Source organism: Manacus vitellinus, unplaced genomic scaffold (assembly GCF_001715985.3).
Source record: "Manacus vitellinus isolate BGI_N305 unplaced genomic scaffold, ASM171598v3 scaffold_7_pilon, whole genome shotgun sequence".
Lineage (NCBI taxonomy): Eukaryota > Metazoa > Chordata > Aves > Passeriformes > Pipridae > Manacus > Manacus vitellinus.
The window spans coordinates 26343331-26366675 of record NW_021940813.1 but is presented as its reverse complement, the minus strand read 5'-3'; the positions used below and the strand labels follow the sequence as shown (position 1 = coordinate 26366675).

The window sequence follows — 23345 nt, the reverse complement described above, 5'->3', positions numbered from 1 at the left end:
TAAAGAGACTATTGCATATTCTTGAGTATCATCTATCCTGCATTTCTGAGAAATAGTAAGAGCAGGAAAGGTACCGCAAACACCAATTTTGAAAAACACAATATGCAGGAAATAGTGTCTACTAATTTTTATAGAGGTACATAATAAAATATGGAATTACCTATCTATTTTATTGGACTCTTATCCACAAAAAAAAAATGTTTTCCTCTTTTACAGAAAGCAAGATGATTCTTAAAGAAAATGTCTCAGAATATCAATCAAAATTGATAAAGAAAATCATGCTGACTTCATGCTGGATACTGACATTGTTTGTCAGTGGGGCAGAAGTTAGAGAGATTAACTTGCCAGGTAAGAGTTGGCTCCAGTGATGTTTGTTGTTTGTGGTGCTTTCTGAAAGCTGAGAAAAGGGAATCTTTGTTTTTCCTTGCCTTTATGAATTTTTCCTGTCCAAGACAAATAGGCTCGCTGCAAGCTTTTAAAATGTTGGTAGTACAGTTTACTCTAAATATGACTCAAAATTCAATTCCCTAATGAAAAGGACAAATGCAAAGGAGAATTTCTGAGACCCAAATGGAACAAATAAATTGCTTCTGTGGCTCCTTGAAGTATCCAGCAGCTGGTCCAAGCCTCTTGGGGAGGTGGGGAATGGGGAGAAGGAAGAAAAAAGCAGAACAACACTGATCTATCAAAATCTTCTCCTTTGTCTGGAGAAGCTTCATCCAACTCATTTTGCAGATAGAAACTGAAACTGCAGAGAGTCCCCAGTCCCCAATTGGGCTGGTGAGGAATAGATTTCATGCCTTCTTTTCTGCTGGAATGAAATCCTACCATACTTTCAAGGGTCACCACAGCCTGAGTGGCAGTAGGAGGATTAGGATGGCTAACCATGCCTTTCAGAATCCAAAAAAGTGTTTAATTTTAGTGAGAGCTACTAAAACATAGGAAGGCAAGGATTTAAAAGCAGTGAAACAATAACGTTTGTCAGTCTCAGCCTGAATAGGGCATGTAGTGGGCAGGATATGCTTCTTCGGGTTTATTTCAGTCCCTTCTCCATTAATATGAGGAGATCTAGAAGCGCTGCACCTGCTTTTCTACAGAGTTGAGGTTTAATGGGTTAGCACCCATGCAAAAATCTTCAGATACTTTTAAAAAAGGCCTATTAAACCTTTGGAAACCTTTGAATAAACTTTTGAGAACACTGGCAAATTGCATATTTAAGGAAATCTATTTCCTATTTGTCCAGCATCTGATCACATAAAAACATATTTAACACAAAAAAGATAAAGTTCTATTTATGTAGTATTCCTAATTTTTATTTTTTCACCATGACTGTGTATTCTCTCAGATGGTACTGATATCTTATTATTCTGCTTTTTAGGATGTTCCCATGTTGAACCTCAAATATGGTATCGTGCAATTAATGGTGAGGAGTTTGTTCTACAATGTGCTTTACCAGATAGAGATGCTACCCACATTTATAATAACTCACTTCCAAATCAACATAAGGTGAAGTGGTTCTGGCATCAGAAAGATGAAGAGACACTGAGGGTTATCAAGGAAAGCTCTAACTTGGCTCTCCAGGGGGATGCTCTTTGGTTTAAACCAGTAAGGGACAGTGCTTCTGGAATCTACATGTGTACTATATGGTAAGTAATGGAACAAAAGATTTATATTTCTATATGAGAATTATTGTTTTGGTTTGGTTTGTGTATTAAGTGTTTGACTTTTTTTTTCCCCTGCATCACTCAGGGAAAAAATCCCATGTCTTAAAATGGTTTTGGAGGTTCAAACAAAGAAGGAAGCAAAATGTTCAGCCTATGACACAAATATGCTATATCTGCTTGCTGGCAGTGGGAATTCAATAACCTGTCCTGGGACAAAATGTTACAGCCATATAAAAAAGCCAGATGTAAAATGGTACAAGGTAAGATTCAGTCTCTTTAGCATTCAAAAAGCTGAGTGGAGGTAGAGCTTTAGGTCTAGTTAATGTTCATGTCCCATAGGTTCTTGAACTCCTCTTTGACAGGCAATGCAGCCTGAGAAATTCAACCCAAAAGTGGAATCTTGAATTGATATATATCAAGTTTTTAAGTAAGAATTCTGAAGAAATTTGCCACATGAAACAGAAGCCAAGAAATGTTTTCTCTTCAGCTAAGAAATTGAAGTAATTGAGAATCAGAATAAGTTTTTTATGAAACTAACATATGATTTAAATTTAAAATTTTAAGTTCATTTTGACATTTTAAATTCTGAAAATATCGAATATACCAAAGAAAAAGTATCTTTTTTAGAAATTAAATTCTTTTAAGATTAATGCTTCAAATTGTTCTTTCCAAGATTCCTGTTTTTAGTGAAACACTATTCCACTGAAACACTATTGATTTACTGTTTGTAAGGATTGCAATATAAAGTCTAAACCTGTATAAATGAACAAAGGAAAATGACTAAATTTTCAATTGTGTATTTTACTACCTGGTATTATTTACATTATTTGTTCTATCAAGCAGGATTATGATCTAGTCCAAGTTACTCTTTATTTACTTCCAAATTTTAAAGGATGTATATCTTTACCTACATCTTGGTCTGAAGCCCACTGAAGTTAAGGAGCTTCTTCCCATTTGCATTAATGGATTTTTTTCAGGAACTTGATTTAAAGAAAATTCTTAACGGTCTCAGTGAAATAATATTAAGATGAAAAATAGAGGTGCTTTTCAAAAAATAGCCCGTTTTCATTCTTTTAAAAGTAGTGACAGTGTTCTCAGTCTCAGACAATCCAAACTCATGATTTACTTCTAATTAAAGAACTTGAAATGCTTTCAAAATAATTTATTTACAAAATAAAATATACTTAGTCCATCAAAAAAGCTGTCCTTTTTGTTTCTCTTTAGTAATAGGAGTTTTATTGAGATTAGCTTTATGATTTCACATTTCTCACAGCAACCATAAATTTTAACTGATCTTTAAAAGGACAATGGTATTCACATATTTTTTAGTATAACTGAAAAATGTCATCAGACTCCTAAAAATCCCTTTTTGGGCTTCAGTGAAAAGACTTTGGTTTAGCCCTACTGCCATGGTAATCATATCAAAATATATTTAAAATATAATTTAATAGCAGCAACAACAGCAATAAAAAAAGGACTTTAATTCCTTGAAATTCTTTTCATTAGGATGGTCATCAGATAAAACTTAGGAAAAGCAGGCCAAGCTTAAAGCTGAAGCATAATGAAATCTACTTGAATCCAACCTATGACAAAGATGCTGGAATATATGTGTGTGATTACACTCTGTATGACAACACTACCAAGTGGACAATGAGAACAGCAGTAACAGTAGAAGTCACTGGTGAGTAATATAATAACTCAGAATAAATGACTCAAAGTCTGTTTTCTCTGTTATGTTAATTTATGTCTTTTGTTCAGGCTCTTGTTCTGAAAAACCCATAATCTGAATTAGCTACAGGACCATTAAAATGCAAGTATTCTGAGGACATCTTGGGACATTGACTAGAACCTTCAAGGTTCAGTAATAGCATGTATCATACAATACCATAATTTTCAAGATCTAACTCTGCCTTGGATTTATTGTAGTTACTATAATTGGGGATGAAATCTAAAAAAGGATTTAGATCTCTTGATATGGAAGTAGAATTTATGAAACTCCAACTGATGCCAATGTTCTCCATGTACTGTATGAGGAATGTTAGGAACATATTTGCATACTAGGAGGAACCAGTGCGAATTCTACATCGAAAATGTGGACAAAAGCACTGTATCTCAACCCTGCCTGTCTCCCTGAAGTGATGGAGAAAGTATGAGTTAGGTAAGAAAATCGTTCCTTGTGGCATGGATGAAACCTTCATTTTTTTTCTCTTGAGAGTGATAAGAAAGGTGAGATTGGTGGGATCAGTGCCTCTCTTCCACAATTACTAATTTTTTAGCAGCAGAGCAAACATGAGAGCTGTGAGCAGTCTAACAAGCTGTTTGTTGTTGCATGTGCTGTCTGGGGAAAGGCATCACTGCCTGCATGATCTGTTCTTTCAGGCTTTGTATGCATTACAAAATAAAACTGGCTAGGACTCTACGGCACAGCCATGTGGCATGGCCTTATATTCTCTTTCAAACCACAGTGACCCTTTTTGTAATATTGGCTATCTTCAGTTGCCTTCAGGCAAAGTCCAGATGTTGCCTTGGCAATGTTTTTGGACTACATCAATGCTGTGCAAGGGAGCATGCTAGCAACTCAAGACCAGTACTGAGGGAGACTATTTGATTTGCTAAAGGAGAGATGTGGTTATGCTTTTTTCCAGATATCTATGGTTGAGTGCTGTAAGACACTGCAGTCACTCCAGTGAATCAAAGGTCCTGTAGGAAAGTATATATATCTATTCTATATCCTGAATTGTATGGAACCAGTACCGCTGATTCTGTATGGCAACAGCACAGGACTGGTTCTCAGAATCCTGGTGGAAAGTGGGCCACTCTGTGGAAGGGAGAACAAGATTTAGGTAGCAAAAGAAAGGTGTCTGGTGAGGCAACCTGTTTCTATGGTCTAGTGAGGAAGCACTCCTTTGAAATTCCATGGTCTACTCCTCAGTAGCACTTCTCTGAAATAGGTGATTTTTTGCATTAGGTGCTTTATGCATTTGGTGCTAAGAATTCAAATAAAAAAAATTATACATCCCCTCAGGACAGGAAACCATGTCTCACCAACTTTTGAGAGCTCTGTGTGGTGGCTCACAGTATCTGATGCTCTTTCACTCTTCTTTCTGGCTATATTGCCACAATATTTTCCAAGCACACATGAAGTAGCTCTGCTTTTGTTCTGATCTGGCTGAACCTGAGCTGACACACTGTCCTCAGTTCTTTTCCTTCACTTCATACACAATCAGAAAAACACTTATAAGGTGACATACACACATATACTACCCTGGAACCTTGCGTACATTTCTCTGCTGTGACTTGGTGGAAAAAAAAGTGTTACGTGGCCCCATTTCCTGCAGTATGGGACTTTCCTAGAATATCAGAGCTGTGGGTTTTATTGTATAAGCTGTGGGTGTCATTCTCTGTGCCCTTTGGCAGCCTGTGATTTGAAAACAACATGGCTATTTTAGTGCAAGTACTTGTGCTTGTTAAAGAGGTGTGTATGTACTCTATGTGTGCTTACTGGGCATGGAAAAAGGTTTGGCAAGGAACTGGGATGAGGTTTACATCCCTCAGGTGGTCTTGCAAGGGGGGTCCTAATTTCTGAATCCTAAATAATCTTGAGTGCAGGCTGTATGCTGAGCTCCTCAGCTCATATAAGTTGACAGTGTCTCAGAGTAACTGAGATAGCAGGTGTGTAAGTAGCTGGATAAGTTTTGTGGTCGAAACTCCCTTATCTGTGTACTCTCAGATACCTCAACAACTGTAAATCATCCTCTTGGATTTAGGTGTCTAAATTCCACCTAACATCTGAAAAAATAAATTGTAAGGTATTTTCTCTGGTATTCTGTACTCACAATAGCTATTTATTCTTATTAATAATATTCCTGTTAATTGCAGCAAAAAACACTATTCATCCACCAAACTTTTTGTATCCCAATGGTGTTGTGATCCTCGAAGCAGAACTTGGTAAGTTTCAATTCCTCATCTAAAAGCAAAAGAACATGTTTAAATTAGGTATTGATAAAGATAAATCTTGATGAAGCAAAACAGCTTTGCTTTCTAGACTAGTTAACAGAAAAATATTCTGGTGGCCTCCATACATGGTTTTCCTGTGTTAATTCATTCCAGGAGAGCCACTTGAATTGGAATGCCGCGTACAGTTTGGGTTTGAAACAGTTTCTTCGATGAGGGTAATATGGAAACGAAACAATGAAGAAAATATAAATGAGAAGTTGAATCAGGAAACAAGGTGAGAAACCTCTCCCAGTAGTCTTATTACTACCACAGCCAGCAACTGTAAAAATCCTTCTATAACAACTTTACTAAATATGTTTTTTTGAAAGAAACTCAGAAGTCTCTGTTCTTCAACCTAGTAATGTGTATGTCCATGAGCATGAGACAGACACATTCTGTAACATACAGAAACACATATCGATGGCTATAAAATCAAGAACGCAAACATTCTGTTCAATCTTAACTCTTCTTTCTAAGGCATTAGCTTATGGACAGCTTCAACGTGAGTGGTCCTTGGTTGCCTGCGCTGCCATCAGCTGTTTTCAAGTGTTCTTGAAAACAGTGTCTCTGTTGTGACTTGCTATCAGTTCACACAGTCTGTCCTTGGATGCTGTCTCTGAGTGGGGAATAAATCAGATCAATAAAACAGTACTGTGGACACTGAAAGGAGTGAACACTGAAGTGTTTACAGATGCAGTTTGAGGACTTGCAGCTCTGGATTTCAGGGCACTGACTTTTAGGAGTCTTCCCTGGCAAGAATTAACCAGACCCTGCGGAGAAGAAACATGTGGGGAAAAGGTTTTCTATGACTTGGGGACAACCTCTATAGTCACCATGCTTCCTTTCCTTCCTATTCTTGTTCATTTATGCAGTGTTCAACTTGGGCAAGCAATGTAGTAGAGGTAACAGAGGCAAATGTGTCTTTCACTATACAGCCCTGAGTCATCTTTATGGGTAAGCTTTTCTGTACACTGAGGGAAGCAAAAACCCTGCTGTCACTGCTAAAATTAAGTTCATAATAGGAGTCATATGGGGAAAAAAATAACAAATTATGATATCACACACACACATGCACAAACTCACTCATGAGGTAGATTGGAAACTGGATTTTCCTAACTTTTGAATATTTAGCTTTGTAATGTTCTTCTTAACAAGTTTTTAGCTTTTTACATGGGTAAAATTTCTGTTTGTCTGTCTGTTAAAAACAGAAATAAATGAAACATTCCCAACAGACTTTCAGTACAGATTGAATCCTTGCCCATGCTCGTGCTTGTATATCTTGAGTTACCAGTGGTGGGGCCATAGGAGGCTGTCATTTTGCAGGGCCATGATGTAAGGTGCCTCTAGGATGACCCAAAGATGCTTGTACTTGTGGCTTTCAAAGGGGAGTGCTGGAACTCAGAAACCCTGGGCATTCTAGAGTGATTGCAGACACAAGTCTGTTATCCGTATCCTTCACTCAACCCCAAAGGGGTTCCTCCGTTACCTCTTCATTTCCTGTACTTCTGTCCCTTATGTCTGTCTTCTTCTGTTTGCCTATTCTGTCCTTGGGCCTTTTACCCCTTTGCAAGAGGCTGTGCTGCTCAGTCTTTTTGCCCAGCTAGTTCTCTCTTGGGACTACTTTTTGAAGTTTCATTTATCTGCATTTCTGCTGGGGGAACTTTTTGCATCTTAGAAAAACATAAATAATCTTATAGAAGTCAAAGGCAAATGGTAAGTATTTTGCTGAGTTGATGAATTAAGAATAAACCTTTCAGTCTTCAGGCCCTTGATGTTAGTATTTTCCTTACAATATATAAACCAAATGGAAGTTCCAAACCAGAATATTGCATTACTATTAAAAGTTCTATTAAAAGATGAATGTTAAAAAGTTGCAGGCTCCTCTTTTTTTGTGTAACATGTTTGAAGACTGTGTGAATGAACAGCAAAGGTATCATGAAAATACACAATTTTTTCTCTCTAGTGTTTATCCAAAAGGTTTGAAGGGGCACACACTTCTTCATGTTGCAACGCTGAAGGAAGTTACTGAAAAGGACCTCAGAAGCAACTTCACGTGCTTTGCTGAAAATTCAGTGGGGAATGCCACTGCTGTGATTCAGCTGAAAAGAAAGCAGAGAGGTAAAACTACCAATTGGTGACTATTTGCCCCTGAAGACATTTTGATTTACTCTACTGCTACAAATTCATTCCACCTTGACAATGGCTTTTTAGCTAGTAGCAGAAGTTGAAGCTGGATGGGAAAAGTTTGATTTGTCAGATGTCTTGAAAGGCACAGTATTATGAGGACTACTCAAAAGGACAAGGTTATCTGGGGACTTAGTGCAGGCAGGTGAGCCAGGTGGAAGCTGGAGAGTAACTGGGAGGAAGAAGAGGAGAGTAGCATCTCTGAACATTAAAAGATAATCTACTAAACTGAAACAAGGAGGCCACTGAAAGCAACAGTATTCCTCGATTTTCTTAACACATTTCTGTTTGTTTTCCCAGTTGTTAGCAGCATGTTTCTGTCAAGTTACCATAACTGATATGAATGTGGTAGCCCTTCAAGCCTTTCAAGGTCAAAACCAGAATCAGTGTGGAAATTAAACTGTTGAACTATAGTTCACAGTGGAGATTCATCATTAGGTGGTACAGGAAGCTGCCAGCAGGGCACTGTGTGCAGCTATACCAGTTCTGATGTAACTTTTCCATCTCAGGCGATGACTACTTTCAGCACTACTGCGTATACCAGAGACTGTGTTCTTTGTGCCTACTATCATAGATTGACTTTTCATACCACCAAAGAGATGATATTCAAAAAAGATACCTGATAGTAGACTGAAACTCTATGTTAAAGTTTGCAGCTACCTATGAAATCCTGACTTCCTTAAATTTTGCCAGTTGAGTAAGAGTGAAGATTGTGTTCTGTGTCCAGAAATGGTTTGTCCCCATTTCTGGACTGAATTTTTTATATAAGTGTCAATATTATTTTGGGAAGCATGAGTTATGATAGAATCTTTTCTTTCTACAGTGTTGTTCTTATATGTACTATGCAGTGCTGTTTCTACTCTATTTGCATTTGTTTTGTGCACTGCCTTTATTTACCAGCACTGGATTGAAATAGTGCTGATGTACCGAAGTTATCTGGCCCACAACAAAAGTTCAGGAGGTAAGAAACTTTGTATAATATTAATTTTCTCCAGTTTTTCTACTGCTTTTGCCATGTGGGATAATCTGGTATGAATTACTCATTTAATTAAGTTCTCTTAATAACCCTGCTCTCTTTGACTCAACCTAGTAAGTTGCTCAGTGAATGCAGATGAAAAAAGCTAGGTAGTGTGGAGGAAATATCTAACACCAACTGAAATGTCACGGTTAGCCTTTTACCCTAATTTACCCATGGAAAATTGGAGTAGGAAGTTGACTTTTGTCAGTCCATTTGCAGGTAATAATTTAACATTTCCAACATTTTAACATCATTCTCCCAAAATTTTCAACAGCACCTGTGGACAAGAATGAAATGTCCTTGCATAACAAAGTAAAGGACTCCAGAGTCTATTGATTTTTTTCACTTTAAGCCAAAAGATTTCTCAGAAGAATAAACAAAAGAGAGAAATAAGATGATATAGGGCACCAACGGAGAAGTGTATGTTTGGGAAATTCATATTCCTTTCTAAAAGTTTTGGAAACAGGCTTGACATTTGCACCAGAGTGATTAGCTTTCGATATTTCAAGTCTCTGTAGTAGCATTGCTCCATCATCTCAGCTAAAACAGACCTTTGAAATAGTAGAGAGTGTAACAATGTATCAGAAATTATTATGACTATGACTCCTTCCAAGAACTTAACCTATAATTTTCTTGGGTTAAAGAATTCTGATAGTTTGTGCCCCAAAACTAAATTCGGATAGTTTGTGCCCAATTCTAAAAATTCTCGCATCTTGATGCAGCTTGAGATAGAGGTGTCTGAGTCTGCTTTTGTGTTTGCATATGAATATGTAGCTTATATGTGACTGTCAAATAACTGTATGTAGGTACCTATAAATACATACACAATTAGACTATTAACTGCCCTTTTGGAAAACATTTTTGTGAGCCCTAAAGCACTTGGCAAAAGCGATTTGGGGAATCACTCAAAAATTCCCCGCTATTTGGTAACCAAGTGATTTAAGAACCTCTGGAAAGTCCCCTTAGAGCACACACACTATGTCAGTAGGACAGAGACAGAAATGCCAAGACTTGTGCATTGAACTTGGGTTCCAGAGTGGCAGTCCCTGTCCTCATGTACCTCATGCACACAGCACCATTTTGCAGTGTGGGACTATATGAGGTGTGCAAACGAACTGTGCTTACCCAGATAGTTTTCTGCCTAAGGATAAATGTGTTCTCACCTGCAGCATTATGTCATTCTCACTTCATGTGGATGCATATCAAGTCACCTGAGGTCTGAAAGGGCTTGCTCACAGAACAGCAAAGCAGCAGTTATGACTTGATTTTGCTGCTTCTTCCTTTCCATCATTTCTTCTCCCACACCTCCCTTAGCACAGAATCAGAGAATTGCAGAATACTACCAGGTTGAAAGGTACCCCTGGGAGTCATCTGATCCCACACCCTGCTCAAAGCAGAACCATCCTAGACCAGGCTGTACAGGATCTTGTGGACAGAGAAAGCACAACCTCTCTAGAGAATGTGCTCCAATGTCTGACCACTGTCACACTGCAAACTTTTTCACTAACCTCTAATGAGAATTTTCCTTGCTGCAACTTGTGTCTGTTGCCTTCTCACTTATTACTGTCTCCATCGTCTTTGTACCCTCTCATTTGATTGAACTTGGTTGAAGACTGCAGCAAGGTCACATTTTTTCTCATGCCTCTCTAACCCTTAGGCTTCCTCCTTATCCTGTTAAAATACATCTCAAACCCCCTGCCTTCTTCCACAAGAAGAAAGAAATAATGCAGGAGCTTTGATTCTAACATTAATAGATCATGCATACAGTCACTTTGCTTTAGTCGGGTATTCTTCATTTCCTACACTTTGAAGATCTTAAATATTTGTACCAAAAGTTCCTCAGCTTTTAACTGTCTTGTATAATTATGGGGGGAAAAAAGTCCCAGTGGTGATTACTGTGTATTTGGTTTTAACTTGCTATCGTAATAGTAATATTATAAAGGAATGTGTTCGCTAATGATTGTTGTGTAATAAAATCACAGTGACCTCTATGGGTGAAATGAGGAATAACTGGCTTGTAGTGCAATTTATTGCCATTTTAAAACTGTTTTCAAAGAAGCTTCAATTTAGAGTGTAGCTAAATTGATGTTCTGCTGAATCAATCTAGTGACCCTTTGCACCACCTTCAATTCCCACACTAGTCCTGTGTGCCTGCTGCTAGTGATTCACTCTTGTGGGCTTAAATTGGCTCAACTTGGCAGAAAAATAACTCAGTAAAAGACAGTGAGTAGCCAGCAAAGTGAATTGGCTTCCTCTGTTATCACAAGAGCTACTACACCAGTAGAAGGAAGTGGTTGAAAGTGTATGGCCAGGAGCAGAGGGGAGGAACAGAGATGCAACATGTTACCTGATCACATCACTGGCATCCAAACCTAATCTGCACACCTATGTTTTGTCTTGATGACATATTTTCTGCTACGTGCTGGTTCTGAATGTAGGTGTCCCACCCCAGTTCATCCATGTCATTAGTGTTCTGTGTGTTTCCTTTCCATATGAACTCTTCTAGATTCTGTGGCAACTTGGTGGCTCTAGCTCTTGTTTGTGATCCTAATCTTACATGTAGGGATAGGAATCAAGAGGTTAACATGGAGGCATGTGGATCATGATACTCAACACTCGGGTGTCTGTGCTGGAGGTAGATGTCTCAGTTCCTGAGCAGTGAAGATGCAGTCCATACAGTAAAATCTATAGAGCTTCTCAGCTTGCCCTGCAGCAGCACCCTGCTCTAAACTGCTGAATTTCTTTCTGGTTTCTATTAACTGTATTGACATATGATACAACTCAGCTAATTGGTCATAGGTGTCCGATGTAATTTGGGCTGTCTGAGGATGTACTGTCATTCCAAAAGACTTGAGTCTCCAATACTTCCCCTGTCAAATTTGGCAGTTCTATCAATCTTAGGACACCCTAAATGGCCTCAAGCAACTACATAGGGAAAAATGTACTGAGTCCACTGTGCCTCCTGCTTTCGCCAGAAATCCTTTTTTTTTTGTTCCTTCTCCCTCAGATGTAGTTCAAATTTTATTCAACAAAGAGATATGATTGCTTTTGCCTTGTAGTTAAGAATGGGCCTAACTCAGGACATTGGTACCAGAGTGACTGAAAGCTAAGGAAAGTTCTTTATATATTTTTCATCTGCACTCTACAAACATTCTTTTAATGAGACTTAAACAAAGTTCAGTTGCAGGTCAGTACTTGGTGTCTGAACTGATACTTTGATAAGAATTAGGCTTTGCTCCTTACACCAGTGTCTCTGCTTAGAAACATAATAATAAACATAAAAATCTTTTGCAAGCAGCTAATATTTAAGAACATTGTTACTTTAAAACTAATTATATTTTTAGAGAAGGTTGGCCATTGATGAGAAATTTTTGGAAGCAGCATTTGGGCAAATGAGAGAAAAGACAGGTAATCATTCCCTACCACAAGGATTTTGCATGGAAGGGGCCAGATCTTTAAACTACCTTGCACCAGTCATCTATAGCTTCCTCCTTTGCTTTGGTAGAGTATGTTTACAAAATTTGCAGGACAACGAGAGCAAGCAAGGATTTGGTAAACGGATAGCTGTATTCCATGAACAGGTTATAATTTTAGGTTTGTGTTGTGCCTACTTAAATAGGTATAAATAGAAACTGAGCATTAAGAAAGAAGCTGAATGCTTCAGCCAGACTTGCTAATGTATACAATGTATACACTGTTATTTCTTTATTAATTTATTTTAGATGGCAAGGAATTTGATGCGTTTGTGTCCTATGCAAAACTAGACTCTTCTGAAAGGGACTCTACTTTCATTAGTGAGGAAAAATTTGCCCTGGAGCTTCTTCCAGATATGCTAGAAAATAAATATGGATACAAGTTATGTATTCTTGAAAGAGATATTCTTCCAGGAGGAGGTAAGGTTCCTGTGGATGGTAGAAATTCTTCAGTTTTTATAAAATTGTGTTTCACTTTCCAAAAAAACCCTTATGCACCAGATCAACAACTTATGTATTTTAGTAGTGGAGTTTATTCTCAAATCTCATAACATTTTGTTCTTTATATCCTGTCCCTGTGCCTGAGGCATATGTACATTTGAGTGTGATCACTGGGAGTTACTAGGCTGAGACAAAGCTTCTTATCCAAGAATTTCTTTGCAAGCAGACTCCACTCCCTGGAAAGAAGACCCCAGATATTTCAGTAGTTGCTTTCTGTGCAACTTTAGTATATGCTACCTGCAGTAATTAGAAAGCTATGGGTTCCTGTTCCTGGGAGAGACAAAGACAAGTCCAAGTATCCCTTGAGACCCTGTTTGAGTAGCAACAAAGTGTGTTGAGGTCTCAGGTGTGCCCTGCATCTCCTGAGCAGAAAGTTTTGTTTTCAAGGCTATGCAAAAACAGCCATGGTACCCTCTGATAGCAAACACATTTCTAGAGGTTATGTGATTGGTCATCATTCCAATTCTTGGCTTTCCTTATTTCTGGGTTTTAGCTGTTCATAAAGGAACTAATAAGATAAAAATTCCATTGTAGAACTCAGTAACTATCACCATTTTCTCTCCAGCATACACAGATGAAGTTGTAACAGCTATTAAACAAAGCAGAAGGGTAATTATTGTCTTGAGCCCAGCCTATGTCAGTGGACCAAGCATCTTTGAACTGCAGGCAGCAGTGAACTGTGCATTGGAAGATAAAAGGATCAAACTGGTATTAGTAAAGTTCCAAGCTTTCCAAGAGCCAGAGACTTTACCTCCAGCAGTGAAGAAAGCTCTTCGGATTTTACCAGTTGTTACCTGGAAGTCTTTTATTTCTGCCCCTTCAGACAAGAAGTTCTGGAAATATATGCGTTACCACATGCCAGTGAAAACTACTAAGATGCTGGGAAATTGCAGCCTAAAGGGCTTATTCCAAAGGTTATTCAGATTGGTATACTGATAGCAGAAATTTCACAAGGGCTTGGCAATGGTGACATGATTGTCAAAGACTTTTTCTACATCATCGGACGACTGTGAACTCTCACTACAGTCAGCAATAGCTCACTCCAAAACAGTAAGAATGACTGAAGTGTGACAGTGCTGTAGCCCACAGTAAAACTTTCACTGCATGCAACCATAAATGTGAGCTATCTTTCAAAAATTTTTCTTTTATTACTATTTTTATTATATTTATTATACTCCTTTGCTCTGATGTTGAGACATACAATGTTCTTTCCCTGTACTTCTTTGGGAATATTTTTATAGGTTTTTTTGTAGAAAATAATTAAAAAAGGGAACTCCAGAGGAAGCTTGTAGTTTAATTTTCCAATGCAGCCTAGTGGGAAAAATCCAGACTTTTTAAGTGAGTTACCTCCTCCAGTGGGAGCACCAGGAAAACGCCATGGGAGACTGCTACAACTGGGTATGCCTAATGGATTCAGAAAAGAAGGATTGCTGTCTCAGGGCTGATCCCAGGCATCTCCATCCTTGCTGCAGTGAGAGAAAGAATTCCTACGAGTTGTGAAACATTTCACACTCATAGACACCTGCACATTGCTTATCCTGTCTGATGCTGGTCACTCAATGCCCACTGAACTTGTTGGCATTATGGGTGTGTTGCAGTTGTAAATCAAAGCCCTGGTTGTCACAGCTAGCACACTTCTAGGGATTCTAAAGTCTTTCCCTTGCGGTCCTCTGGCTGCCAAGTCTCCAGGGTTCATATCACTTACTCTGGAGGAATCTTGCAGTCTGTGTGTATGGCTGTAGATGAGTGAAATGCAGTGCTCTGCGTTAAGAAAATCCGAGTACTATAGCCACTGATTTGTTGTTCTGTTGACTTCATTTGGCCTTCCAGTTAACAAATCCTTGTTTTATAATGCTAATTGAATAGCCCATCTTCCAGATTCCTTTTTGGAAAGGGATTTCAAGAAATACTGCTGTTAACAGGACCGGTATACTGAAAACGAGAACAACTCTTCTGCAAGCAGGCTGAGCATTATCTGCCTAATTTTTTATTGGGTTCAAAGATTTCAGTGGAAGGACTGGTGGTATTGTGGAGGAGAAAAGATGCTGACCTTTTAAAAAAAAGTTCCATAAGGCCAAATGTTTTGTTGGAGGAGGATAATGTGGCTGCCCAATAAGTGCCTTGCTGGTATGAAAAAAACAAAGGCCAAACAAGATAACTCAAAATCCAGTTTTAGGCATGTGATGTGAGTCAGACCTTCTTCTTTTTGTTGATAAAATGTGCTAAGTTTAAACCCGCGTTTAAGAGAGAGAACCCCTTTCCGAAAAAGGACGCAATTTGCGTGGTCCCCCACCAGATGTCCCTGCCGCGAGCCCTGGCACAATCCCTTTATTTACACATCGAGTAGTTTTGTTACCAGTTGCGACGGGATCAGTGAGCAGTGCTAAGTGTGATGCCCGAGGTTCCAGTTGCGCTGGGGAGGCAGACGAGAAGCGAGGGCCAGAGAGGAAGGCATGAAGCAGGCTATCCTGGCTTCCCAAGCTGCCATCAAGCATCTCTCCCAGCTGATACTATTCACTCGTGCTGCGCTTGCTGCCTGAACTCTGAGCATTGCAGCTTTTTGCCTTTTTTTTTTTTTAATACATTTTTCACAGTGGGAAAAAATAATCAAAATGGCTGGATAAATAATGTAGTTGGAAAGAGCTTTTTATTCCTCAAGAGGGCGTTGCTGTGGCCAAGGTTTATCTGGGTCAGAGGAACCTGCTGAACCGGTATCTTCATACAAACTCCAGGTCCGTCTGTAACACAAGGAACGGGACAGGCACATTAGGGCTTTTAAAATGACCTCTAACAGGCAAATGAAACAGCCCCGAGGAAGAAGTGGCTGTGGCTATGAGCAGCATGAATCAGCAGAAGTGAGTGTTACACACCTTCATGCACTCTCTGTACTCTGTCATAAAAAAGTCACAGCCCCAGACATGGGCTCTGCTGCACTTGAACATGCAAAGCTTTTAAACTGGTTGCTGTTGCTGTTGAGTCTGATTTCCTGTTCTGCTGCTGCTTATGTGGATGAGCCCAACCTGGGCAAGAGCTTCTTGCCTCATCGTGAACCTGATCCTGGGGGTACTGTTGACTCTTCACAAGATACGAGGCTACATGTTTTCTCAGTGGACTATGACTATGTGCAAATTCCCTATGAAGTTACTCTTTGGATCCTCCTTGCCTCTCTTGCAAAAATAGGTAAGTAGAAAATGGGTCTTGGGTCCTCCTACCTTGGCAAGAAGTTAAAAATATACCACGTAGCCAAGTACCTTCCATGCATTTTTGTAGTTGGGATTGATTTTACAGCTTCTGTCCTCAAAAGAACAGGTATGTTCATTACTATGGCAGTAACAATATTCCATCTCTGAATGCTTCTAGCTAACTTAAGTAAACATATGACCTTATGTTTCTTGGGTTGTCTGTGTTATTGAGTAGCAACACAGCTCCCCTACACAGTGCTGTCCATCCCTTTTTCTAGTGTTTATACATCACAAGATACCAGAATTTGCAACCTGATTCTGCTGCAGAAATCAGTTACACCAGACTGAGATTTCAACATATTGAATTTGGGGGACAAAAGTGGAAAGAATTACCCTGTTGTGTGAATAATAGGAAACATTTCCCTCTGAGCCTTTGTTTTACGTTTGCACTTTAAAGTTGCTCAGAAAGTAATACCAGAGGAGAGAGACTGAGAGTCTAAGAGGGTGTAGGTCATTGGAGATGTAGGGTGGGTACCTTCTGAATACAGACCAATGCATCCAGCTTCTATTATAGCTCCATGTGGGTATCTGAATGGAGCAAGACAACTCATTGAAGAGTAGGGACTGCAATTAACACAGCAAATGGCTCATCATGTCTTACACATTTTCACAGCTGGGCTCAAATTATTTTGACTACTCAGAATTAATGCAGCAATGTCAAATAAATGAGAAAGATGGTAATAATATGAAGAGCTGACACATGTAATATTTTTTTTTAATCTTTCCATGGGTTTTTCAGACATTACTATAGAATAGGCTGGTAGGTGGGCCTGATATTTATCTGAAGATGGCCTGAAGAAAAACATTTTTCATATCATAGTCACACAGCTGACAGAAGTCATTACCACTGACCATGATTTGCCAGTTTTATTATAGCTGATGATCTCAATCCAATTCCTATAAACAATGTCTTCACTGCTAGCACAATAATAAAAATTTTCACAAATAAAATTTGTTGTTATGGCATCAGCAGAGTGTGTTAGCAGTAAGCATATTGACCAATTTCTTTATTCATCATCCATAAAAGCACAGGACTTGCCATATGGCACACCTACTCAATATTCTTGTTTTGACCAAGAAATAGATACTTTAGAAGAACTGTGTGATGCCTTCCAAGTGAACCTGTTCTCTTTACTGAGAATTTTCAAATAACATTATTTTTGATGAAAAGTGTGGAGTGCTGATACTTGGAAGAAAGAGTTAGTCTGAATAATCTGGTTACCCAGAGAAGATTTCCAAGCTGTCAAGATTTCAGGTTGGGAAACACTTTAGAGATCTTGAAAGGCAAAACAATCCCCTTATTCTGTAAAACTGACAGAAGACTTGAGCATGATAATTAAAAGAGAGATGAGTCAAGTTATGATCTTAACATTTCTTTTGGTAAGAAAAATAAAAAATAAAAAATGATGTCCTAAATATATTATTGAAAATTTCATAAAAATATTTTTCTGTTCCTTTACTTTTGAAGATTGATAATTCAAGGGTCACAGAAATACATTCATGGCATTACATTCTAGAGTTACAAGATGAAGGCTGACCTACCCTCAGTCATAGAGACACAGACATTGGATTTAAAGGTTTCTTAGTCTGCCTCATTCTCATTATTGTAAATTCTGAAAAATTCCTCACATTTCTAGTAGAGACACCTTTCATTCACAGTATGATTACACAGTTCCTGGTATAGTGAGTAGACAACCTAACAGCAGTTGGGCATTAAGGATTCTTGAAGAACATTTTTTTCCAAATTGTGGAGAATCTTCAAAGAAGTTTCTGCCTTCCCAGAAGTGGAGCTTAGGTTCAGGCATGCCTGCTTAAAAATCAAAAGATGGGAAGCAGGAAGAGAAGAGATTCGTGGCCAAACTCTTGCCCTGCTTTAATGATACAAGTCTGGGAATGTTTAGTTTCGAGGGGAACAGTGCTGCCTGGTTTTACATTCATAATCCCAAGAACAAAAGCTGTCTGAAGACAAAGTATTCAAACAGAGGCAAAACATCTCTCTGACAACAGGTTGATTTAAACTTGAATAATATCCTAATGTTTTATTCAAGGTTTTCATATCTATCACCGATTACCAAGACTCATGCCTGAAAGCTGCATCCTGATTGCTATTGGAGCACTGGTAGGAGCAATCATCTTTGCTTCGCATCACAAATCTCCACCAGTGATGAGCTCAAGTATTTACTTCTTGTATCTCCTTCCACCCATTGTCCTGGAGGAGGGTTATTTCATGCCAACTCGCCCATTTTTTGAAAACTTTGGGTCCATTCTGTGGTGGTCTGTTCTGGGATCTCTGCTAAACTCATTTGGGATTGGCCTCTCTCTCTATGGAGTCTGCCAGATCAAAGCCTTTGGCCTGACCGACCTGAACCTGCTGCAGAATCTGCTCTTTGGCAGTATGATTTCAGCAGTGGATCCTGTGGCAGCGCTGGTAGTTTTTGAAGAAGCCTCCGTTAATGAGCAGCTTTACATGATGATCTTTGGAGAGTCATTGCTAAATGATGGCATAACTGTGGTGAGTTTCTTTCCACTCCTTGTCTTCCCTTCTTTGGGCTCTTGTGGCTTGTAGGGTTTTTGGGCACAGGACAACTGCAGCTTTAAGGAGATTCTAGATACATTATTTATTTTATAGATACTCCACTCGATTACCCACAAGGGATTTTAATTACATCTTATATTAACTCTTTCAAAAGCATGTATTTTAGAGCTGCTAGAAGAGGGAAGTATATACATACACATGAGAACTCATCTTGCTCTTGCATTCACTGAAATGAATGGGTGAGCTACAGCTGATATCCCTGGTAGGATCAGTGTAAGACCTAGGAATGTTCTTGGCAATATGCAAGGAAATAAATAGAAAATTGTACTGCTTAAAAACTGAAGGAAGCAGGAGTAGAAATACGGGAGACCCTGCTTTGTCATATGCCTGAGAGAGCCCTCTGAAAAAAAAGAGAAATCCAAATGTGGACAACCTCTGGAAGCCACACTCCATCCTCCAACCCCTCTTAGGAATTTCCCCAGAGACCTTTGAGAGGAATTCCAAATGTCACTAATAACATTGCATAACTATGTTTCTATCAGTAAAAAAATTGACATCTGACAAATGCTCACCTATTTTGGCAGTCTTATCTCAAGTATCCAGAAACAATGCTTCCAGAATAAGAGAGATTTTGTTTGTTTGATTGGGGTTTCTTTGTTGTTTGTTGTTGGTTTTCTCTTTTAATAGGAAAAGAGTGCTTTTACAGAGCTTCTTTTGCTAATATTTCCCCCCATATCTCGTTAGTTCTGCTAAAATTGGAGCAATCTGAAACTCTAGCTGTAAAGCAGAAGTGGTAAGAACACTTAGAACACACATATTTTTCAAGGAAGAAATTTAAAGCAGGAAATTTATTGCTCAGAAACCAACAGCACTGCTCCTGTGCTACAAGTTAATGGCAGATTAAGGAGTTTCATTAGATAAGATCTTTACAGAATTTAAATCACAGGAATCTAAACCACATAAAAGCTATTCAGATAATGCTATACATGAGGTACAGCAAAACTTGGACTTGTAAAATCTGTATAAAGTTCACTGCTGAAAGGCTTCATGGGAGAAGTGCAGTTTATGAGTGATGAGGAAAGGAAAAAGAACAAAGTAATTTCTTGCAGCCACAACCTATTGATCATAAATCCTTCCTCTTGGTGAATCAGAGATGTAAGGCTGATGTAGAACACAGGGACAAATGTTACTTCATTTACATGCAAACTATCTGTGTGCTATAGTTGTAACAGGAAAACCCAGGATGCATCTATCACTTACACTTGTCTTTTTGGTTCCTTCAACTGCAAACCTCAAAAAATTCATACCTCTTCTTCACTCTGAAAGAGCTTGTTTCATGGTTTTTTTGACTGGCTCACTGCATTGCCTTTTCTTTTCTCCCAGCTGTTATTTATGTCCAGGGTCCAACTCCTGATGGTATTTACATGAGCTTTCAGACAGCATCCTGTTACAGCATAAATGTGGAAAGACAGAAAGCCTTTTTAAACAGTGGTATTTAGGCACTCCTCAGCTTCAATAGGTGTGTTAGTAAAAGAGATGAAAGGGCTGTACATGGGGTATGCTGGCTACAACACTGTGAGTTCCCACTGCCCCCCCACATTTATCTTTGGAGCTCTTCTCACAGCAGCTGTGTTGCAAGCAGTTTGTCAGCTCCTGCTATTGCATCTCTGCATCAGCTACCCCTCATCCATTTTCTGGGCATTTTAGTTTTCAAAATCTCTGCCTGTCTTCATGCTTCAGAAGACTGAAGTATTTGTCACCCGAATGGAGCCCAATAGGTGGCTTTCTCCTCTCTGATATCTCACTTGCTTTAACGACTCTAAAACTATTTATCTCAGGTGTCTTATCTCACAATTTCCTTCTCTTTCTCTCTTAACTGTTTCATTTAACTCTATGTGTTTAAAAAAGATAATATCTCCAAGATATATTAAGCATACATATTTTTTTATTATTTAAATACAAATATGCCCTGGTTCTCTCCAGTCTGCTTATCAGCTAGAACATTTTTTCTCCAGCAGGAAAAACTGGTATGAATTTTGTTGAACTTGTGTATTACATTTGAGGCAACAATAGGTGTCTCCTACGTTTAGTTTAATATCCTGGTATTAAAAAATTGCAAAAGAACAGGCTCTGGAATTAAAATTACGATCTAGAAGTTATGCCTTTGACTTAAAGAGAGAAAGTGGATAATTTACACTTTTTACCCATTGGTACTTTTTCCTGTTCTCCTCAGTAGGGCCATGTCTGTGGATGGAACAAGAATGCTCCAAGTCCTGTTAGTTGCACCCAGTTGTTTCTGAGAGCATCAGAATAGCTCAGACAGCAACAGGACTGGTCCTAGCATATATCATACATTAGTGGAGTTTCAAAGCCCTGTTCGAAATAGTGATGTTGGTAAATCCAGTGCAGATCTTATTCAAACCTGAACACAGGTGGAGCAACCTGATTTTGCTGCAAAATGTTTCAGGCATCTAAAGCTCTCCTCCTGCATATACACATATAATTTTGTTTCTCAACAGGGGCTGAGCACATGTATGCATCAGGAAATGGAATATTCCCTGAGGCTTGATTTTAGAAACAGTGAGAACACCTGTATATCAGGCTGTACTCAAAATGAGTGCAAGTGACTATATTCTCTTATGGCACCCTTTCTTCTTTGTATGCAGCAGAACAGTTTAATCTAATACATGTTGAAGACCCAAGTAAAATTATTTTTTTATTTGAGAGAATCTGAATTTGCCCATCTGGCGTCACTGAGGAAGGCTTTCACAACTGGGATGTATGGTTACTAGGAAGGAGGATGGAGATAGTCTCTGCTACTGATGTTAAACTTGATCCACTGTATTTAGAGTAAAACTAACTACAGTGGTCATTAAGAATCATCTGAGTGGTAAGAAAAAGTTACCAAGACTGCCTGTGTTGGTGGTTAAGGCAGTCACTTGAAAATTTTTTTTCCAATGCTTCTGATGGGGATGGCATATGCAATAATTGTATATAGACAGCTGGAGCACAGAGCAGTCCCTGGTGGGTCCCCTGTGAGTGACAATGTCATGCTCTCTCTTCCTCTTCCTGGCTCTAAGAGCCGCCCAGTGGTACACCACCACACAGTAACATTCTCTCCAAAAACGACATTCTCAGAGTTGCTAAATGACACAAAACATCAATCCAACCCTTCTTTTTGAGTGAATAAAAGCATCCTAAGCTGATTCAGGCTTTCCTACCATGTAAAGAATGATAGTACTCCATTTACTGGCATAAACACTGCAATGTAACTTAGCTGAGCAGCACTTACATGGAGCCTTACTTGTGTGACACAGTGCAGATTGTTATACAGAACAGTTTAATCCCAAGAAGCGTGTTACAAAAAAAATGGAAATTATGTCATATTTCCACAATTTCTATTTTGATGCCAACTCAGTTAAATCATACAGTCACTACAGGAACTAGAAAAGGGGAAAAAAACCTTGCAAAGTCATTTGCTGAGGATAACTTGCTTTATTCATAAGTCAGCATAGATTCATGCCTTGGTATCATTTACAAAGAACCACAAATCTTAGGAATAGGTTAAAGTCTACAAGAAAGGGGGTACAGAGAGAAAACAGATTCTGTAATTAAAAGCTATATGGTAGGTTCAGTGAGGTTTGCTTACTGAGAAGAATGAACCCTCTTTTCCTTATCATCCACTGAACAGTCAAATTTCATACACTGGCATTAGGATAAAGCGGTTCTGTGTATTTTCTCACATGAAATATTTTGGTTTGCTTTGTCTGTCCCCCAAAAATATTAGCAATGAGCCTTCTGGAGAACAGGCTGTGTGACAGCCTCAAGGTCACATGTCCCCAGCAGCAATTTAAGATTAGATAGTAGCTAGGGAGTAATTATTATCCTAATGAACTTGACTCTTCTACCTGCAAACACCTGCTTTAATCTTCTTAATAACCTTTTGGAATTAACTAAATGAAGAAGAAAGACCAGAGAAAACCATAAAATGCAAATTATATTGGTCTACTTTTTGTTTTTGAACTAACACTTTGATGGAACAGCTTTGGAGAACTGGTGTCTTTAGTTGTTTCCCAAATTCTCTTGAAAACTGAAAGGTGACTTTCATGTGTTACACACTCACTGTAAACAGACCTGACAGGACTTAATATTAACCAATTGTCAACAACCTCTAGGACCTTTTTATTACTACACCACTTAATACAATGGAAACTTTCTATTAGTTTTTAAAAGATAAGTGGAAGTGGAATTGCTGAAAATTTTCATCACCAATTTCCACAGAAAATAAATTATTGATAATAAAAGTATGATAAAGTTTTCTGCCCTAAATTAAAGAAATTATCTTTACAGACCCAATTATATAATACATTATATAAAAATTATAAATTGCAGTAAATTCAACCTTTCTTCTAATCTGACATTATTTTCCTCTAAATTTTGTCATTTCAAGATTTCTAGTCAAAATATGCATGTGTGAAGGGTCTTTAGGCCATTTAGAGTGCCACAGTTTTTGTTTCTTACTTCGAGATTGTTCCTTGGGGAGGAGGTTAAGTGGCATCAAACCCAAATCATGTGAGGATAGAGAGACTTCATTTCATGTGAGGATAGAGAGACTTCATTTATCTAGCTGGAGACAATATGAAACTGAGGCAATCATTTTCCCTTCCCTTCCCTTCCCTTCCCTTCCCTTCCCTTCCCTTCCCTTCCCTTCCCTTCCCTTCCCTTCCCTTC

The 23345-nt window shown here is 38.6% G+C and overlaps 2 protein-coding genes across 2 annotated transcripts in view; both read left to right on the top strand.

Annotated features, from left to right (window-relative positions):
* The first annotated feature begins 222 nt into the window (after positions 1–222).
* Positions 223–13856, top strand: IL18RAP (interleukin 18 receptor accessory protein). The gene is given in 11 exon segments (XM_018084028.2): positions 223–348; positions 1379–1646; positions 1750–1924; positions 3171–3345; positions 5544–5612; positions 5775–5895; positions 7624–7778; positions 8668–8805; positions 12585–12755; positions 13402–13736; positions 13738–13856. Coding segments are annotated over 11 exon segments (1800 nt in total). The 5' UTR covers positions 223–224; the 3' UTR covers positions 13807–13856.
* A 1815-nt stretch (positions 13857–15671) lies between these two features.
* Positions 15672–23345, top strand: part of SLC9A4 (solute carrier family 9 member A4) — a 31449-nt gene continuing 23775 nt past the window's right edge. Inside the window, exons 1-2 of the mRNA XM_018083998.2 lie at positions 15672–16016; positions 18127–18590. Of these exons, the coding sequence (XP_017939487.1) occupies positions 15755–16016; positions 18127–18590 (726 nt within the window). The 5' untranslated portion in view covers positions 15672–15754. The remainder of the gene's footprint in view (positions 16017–18126; positions 18591–23345) is intronic.